This window comes from Conger conger, chromosome 15 (genome assembly GCF_963514075.1).
Source record: "Conger conger chromosome 15, fConCon1.1, whole genome shotgun sequence".
In the NCBI taxonomy this organism is placed as follows: Eukaryota; Metazoa; Chordata; class Actinopteri; order Anguilliformes; family Congridae; genus Conger; species Conger conger.
In genome coordinates, this window is record NC_083774.1 from 6572479 (window position 1) to 6577478 (window position 5000).

Below are 5000 nucleotides of genomic sequence, written 5' to 3' on the forward strand. Positions count from 1 at the left end.
GAGTGTGTGTGTGTGTGTGTGTGTGTGTGACCCACAGGTGTGTTCCAGTGTGCCCCACATGCAGGCTGAAGCAGCAGGCCAGCCTCCGGAGGCTGTGGCCGGGGGGGCTGCAGGTGGGTCGGGTCACTGAACCCAAACGGATCAGAGCCCGGGAGAGCGTGGCCGGGGGGCTGGGGCCGGGGGGCCGGGGGCCGAAGGCTGGGGGCCGGGGGGAGCACCAGAGCGAGCTCCGCTTATTTACAGCCGGGGAGCCGAGCAGCCCCTCTCCACCGAGGGGGCCGGACCCCGGCACGACGCACGTGTTTCCTGCTGCTCGCTGTGCGGAGGAGACACGCGTGTGTCAGAGCCCGTGTGTGCGGAGGAGACACGCGTGTGTCAGAGCCCGTGTGTCAGCCCCGGACCCCCCTACAGGTGGGTGTAGTCCGGTGGGTGGAGGGATGAGGGGCGGATTAAACATTTCCCTTCGCCCCTGTGAGGCTCCACTCTCACCTCCCCGAACTGCCAGAGGCGCACCCCCACCCACCGCCACCACCTGAATCCCCCAAACACTGGCCGACCCTCCCTGAACCCCGGCCTACACCCACCTCCCACCCCACGGGAGGGAAAGAGAAACACGCAGCCCGATAATGAGGGCAGGAACACAGGGCTGAGCTCAGCCCGAGAGCACCTCTTCAGAGAGAGAGCTGCAGACCAGCAACCCAAAAAGACAACCCGCTAATCCACTCTCAATAAACCCCTAGACACGGCGAGAGTTCTCTGCATACGCGCCCCACCCTGGCGATTAGGGGGCTGAAGGAGGGAGGGAGGGTCAGAGAGACACCACTAACCGCAGCAGCGGCAGTCATACAGTATCCCCTGAACAAAGCGCAGTGCCCCACCCCCGTTGACCTTTGACCCCGGCATTAGAGATAAGGTGTGCCTGTGATTCGAGCGCTGGGAGCCAAACACTTAGAGCAGGAGACGAAGACAAACCGTCCCACAATCCCCATCTCTCCCCAGGGCTCTCTCTGCTCCTGTGGATGAGCGGTTGATTGATTGAGAAGGCAAACACACTCAGTTTAAACACTCGTCCATGGCTGGCCCTCCCTGAACCCCCCAAAACCCCCCCCCCCCCCCCCCTCCACCCAACTGCACCCAGCCCCACCCCACCCCAGCTCCTCCACACCCCCTCCCAAACGCCCCCCCTCCCTCGCAGAGCTCGTGAGCCAACCATGAATTCCGCAGGAACACTTTTAAAATAAACACATTAGGGCTCCCGTTGGCTAGTGCTCCAGGAGCAGACTTGGCAGGCTCCGCCAAAACCCCCGGGCGTGTCGGGGGCGCGTCGAGTCGCATTCGCAGACGCTCGGCTGCACCTGCGCCAGCCCCACTGCTCTCTGTGCTCGCCAGGCACAGCCACAACCCGCCCGCCCTCGTCCACCGCTCCACGCCGGCGCCGACCCGGCCGAATTACCCGACCGGCGTGGAGAGACCGGAGGCCGTCCGTCCGTCCGTCCGTCCGTCCGTCCGTCCGTCCGTCCGTCCGTCCGTCCGTCCGTCCCACCCACTGCCGCCGCCCCGACCCCGGGCCATAATCTCAATCTCTGCCGGAACGACATACCCAGCATTCCTTGCTCCGGGGGGGGGGTGGAATTCCAAATGCGCGCGCGGTGGAACGACAGGAAGAGCCGGACCTGGGCCTGGGTCCACGCCGCGCAAAACCCTCTGTCTACAGACGGAGGAGCGGAGCCTCGGGTGGGCAGTCTAGACTGAGCTTTATGGAGGAGGAGGAGGAGGAGGAGGAGGAGACCATTACAGGGAGGTCAGGGGTCACAGGAAGAGGAGACTCTTCTTCCTGGATAGTAGGCAGGGGAGGGGCGTTTTTAACGACACCCTCACCGACATGGCACCCGCACTGGGGTCTCGTGCCCGAAACTTTCGGCCGACCACCTCACCATTGGGGCGGCAGTAAAGTGAAGGACACCGCTGGGGTCCTGTGAGTGGCTAACTCAGGCTCCGCCCCCCCGCCGGGACGACAGTAAAGACATGACGACAGGCCGCAGACCGACACCAACACTGGGGCACCGCTCTGCAGTGCGAAGAGCTTCGATCCGCTTTACACTCTGCTTCCATGTCACCAACGGAAAATGTTAAAGCCAGAACATCGGATTCATATGTGAATTTGACTGGCTGACGGAGAGAGGGCTTACTCACAGTGTTGATTCGCTCAGATTGGCATGATTCCCCCGCACTGATTCATGGCCTCAGCGTTTACTGGTAGAGCACAAAAAAAAATTCCTGACAGAGGGGAACGTCAGTGCGTTAAGAAAACAGACTGTCACGTTACGGCTTAAGAGGCCTGTTAACTCATGTTTACTCTGGGGCGAGCGAGAAGACACTTTCTGTCCTGAGCTACTGAGAGAGAGAGAGAGAGAGAGAGAGAGAGAGAGAGAGAGAGAGATTTTATCACACTGACATTACAACAACAAGTCAGAGGCCATTTACAGGACGACCAAAACCAAAAACCAAGTAGCCAACAGAAAAAACTCCAACATCATAACACAAGACAGGTCCAACACCCCAAACACAACACTGACCCAAAAGAAAAGAAAAGTAAAAAAAAGAGAACATTTGTTCCAAAAAGCAAGAGACAACTCGCCATTGTCTTGAACTGGGCACAGCACCCATGTACGTTCAAACCCTTCCGGGGTTCCCAAGAGACTGCAGCAGGCACACTCTACTCCGAGTGGGCAGCAAGCAGCCCCTTTTCCATTTAACCCCCCCCCCCCAGACAAGATTCTTCAACAGAGTGAGAGAGACAGAAAGAGAGAGAATGAGAGAAAGAGAGAGAGAGAGAGAGAGAGAGAGAGAGAGGGAGAGCTGCAGGACAGCACATCCTGATGTGCGCACTGTACAACAACAAATGAGAGTGCACTGTGTCAGGCCCTGCCCTTTCACTCATTAACCTGAGGCATGCGGCACCACTGCCCCCTAGTGGTGCGCGTTATAGCAGCCGCCGGAGAGAGGCGCTGCGGTCCTGGGCTCGGAGGTACCCCCCCGCCGCCCCGGCGTGACGTGAGAACCGGGCCTCGGACCGCACCGGGAGCGGGCTTGTTTAAATAACCGCGGCGACGCTGTTCCACATGTTGAGCTGCTAATGGTGCGCGGTGCTCCCACTAATCGCATCCCAGCATGCCATCCGCACCCCGCCCCATTACCCCTCGGGCTCCGTGGGGCTTTGGGGACAGGAAATTACCCCCCATTACCCCCCCCCCCCCCCCCCCGCTCCCACGAGTGCCCCCCGAACGGCATGCCGCCCCGTCTCGTTCACACAGAGCTGGCATTCACGTATCACCCGTGTTCAACGCACACAAAGAGGCGATTCTTCCCCCCGCGGGGAGGTGAATGTGGGCTTTGATGGAAGCAGACGCGGTGCCCGTTCCACTGGGCCACAAAGCCTGCCCGCCCGCCCACCCGCCCGGAGAGGATGCTGGGAAACAGGAAGTGCCAACGCGTTGTCATGGTATCTCAGAATGGGCAGCTGTACTATTCACAGGTTTTTTTTGGTTTTTTTTTACCAACGGGGACTTTTCCTAGCGCGGCGCTACGGCGATGCCTAGCTTTGCTAACCCACACACACAGGCAGGTCAAGTCAACACAAGGCACAGGAACAGTGCCCAAGATTAGACCTGACATGGTAGAAACCACAAGAAATGACATCACCAGCAACCAATGATTAGTGATGTCACAACCACACTGTGTGTTGGGGCGGGGGGGGGAGAGGCGAGGCGGGAGATGGGGGAGATGGGGGAGATGGGGGGGGGGGCACAGACTGAACACCCCCCTAAACCTACAACCTGACTGTGAATAATCACGGTCGAGTGCGATTTACATCAGATTTACTCACTTACTTCTATAAGCCCTGCACTGTGGACACCAGTGGGCCAGTCAACCAGACAACACTGCCCCCTGCTGACCCTGCAGCCTGGTGTGTGTGCGCTTGTGCCCGTGTGCATGTCTGTATGTGTGCCTGTGTGTGTGTGTGTGTGTGTGTGTGTGTTTGAGTTAGGGTGGACAGAGAGAGGTGGTAAGAGACACGTCAGCCAGAGTAGGTACAGTGGATGACAGTGTAATGGCATTCATTAGCGCTGACATGGCATTTTGCACTTTGTAGCTCAGGATCAAACCAGGTGTTGTGGTCTTCCATGGTCAAAGGTTTCAGCGCCAAAAGTGGATCAATATTATCATATATTATAAATATTAGTTGTCATGCCTCATAATTCATCATACATTGAGGCAGAAGTTTTTTTTCATACATAAATTACAAAAGTTTTTAAGATTTTAAAGAATCATTAACAGGGTTTAAGCCTTACTGAAGATCCCAACAGACATCCACTTGTTTCTTTCAGCTGTTAAGAGGCTGAGCAGTGCTTTGCAGCAGAATTATCCATAATCCACATCACGGCCATTCACAACGGATGGAAGATTTGCGAATAATAGCTAATTGTAGCCATCATTCATTTCTATGTGCGTTATGGCTAATGCTAGCACCGGACCAGCCTTTGGTAAAACTGTCCTTGGGGTGTACTGCAGCTCTCAGATTTGAGTGACAGCTCACCTCACAGCTGACAGAGAGACAGGGAAAGCGGTGTACGCTGGGAGAGGAGCAGAAGGCGGACTCACTGTGACACGTGTGTGACGGGCGTGAGCACGCTCTCTGCCTCCAGCTCCAGCTCGTCGGCAAAGCTGCTGTTCCTCTTCAACGCATGAGAGGACTGGATGTCCAGCAGGGCCATGTTCCTTTTCACTGCAGCGACACACACACCCACACACACACACACATACCGCACACACACACACACACACACACACACACACACACACACACACATACGCACACATACGCACACATACACACACACACACACATACACACAAACACACACACACACACACAAAGACACACACACCCATCATACACACACACACCCATCATATACACACACACAGACACACACACA

General features: G+C 56.9%; 1 protein-coding gene across 1 annotated transcript in view; it reads right to left on the reverse strand.

The window, feature by feature from the left end:
- The window catches only part of kcnq1.1 (potassium voltage-gated channel, KQT-like subfamily, member 1.1), a 123759-nt gene that overhangs the window by 71212 nt on the left and 47547 nt on the right, over positions 1–5000 (reverse strand). Inside the window, exon 13 of the mRNA XM_061222516.1 lies at positions 4663–4786. Within this exon, the coding sequence (XP_061078500.1) occupies positions 4663–4786 (124 nt within the window). The remainder of the gene's footprint in view (positions 1–4662; positions 4787–5000) is intronic.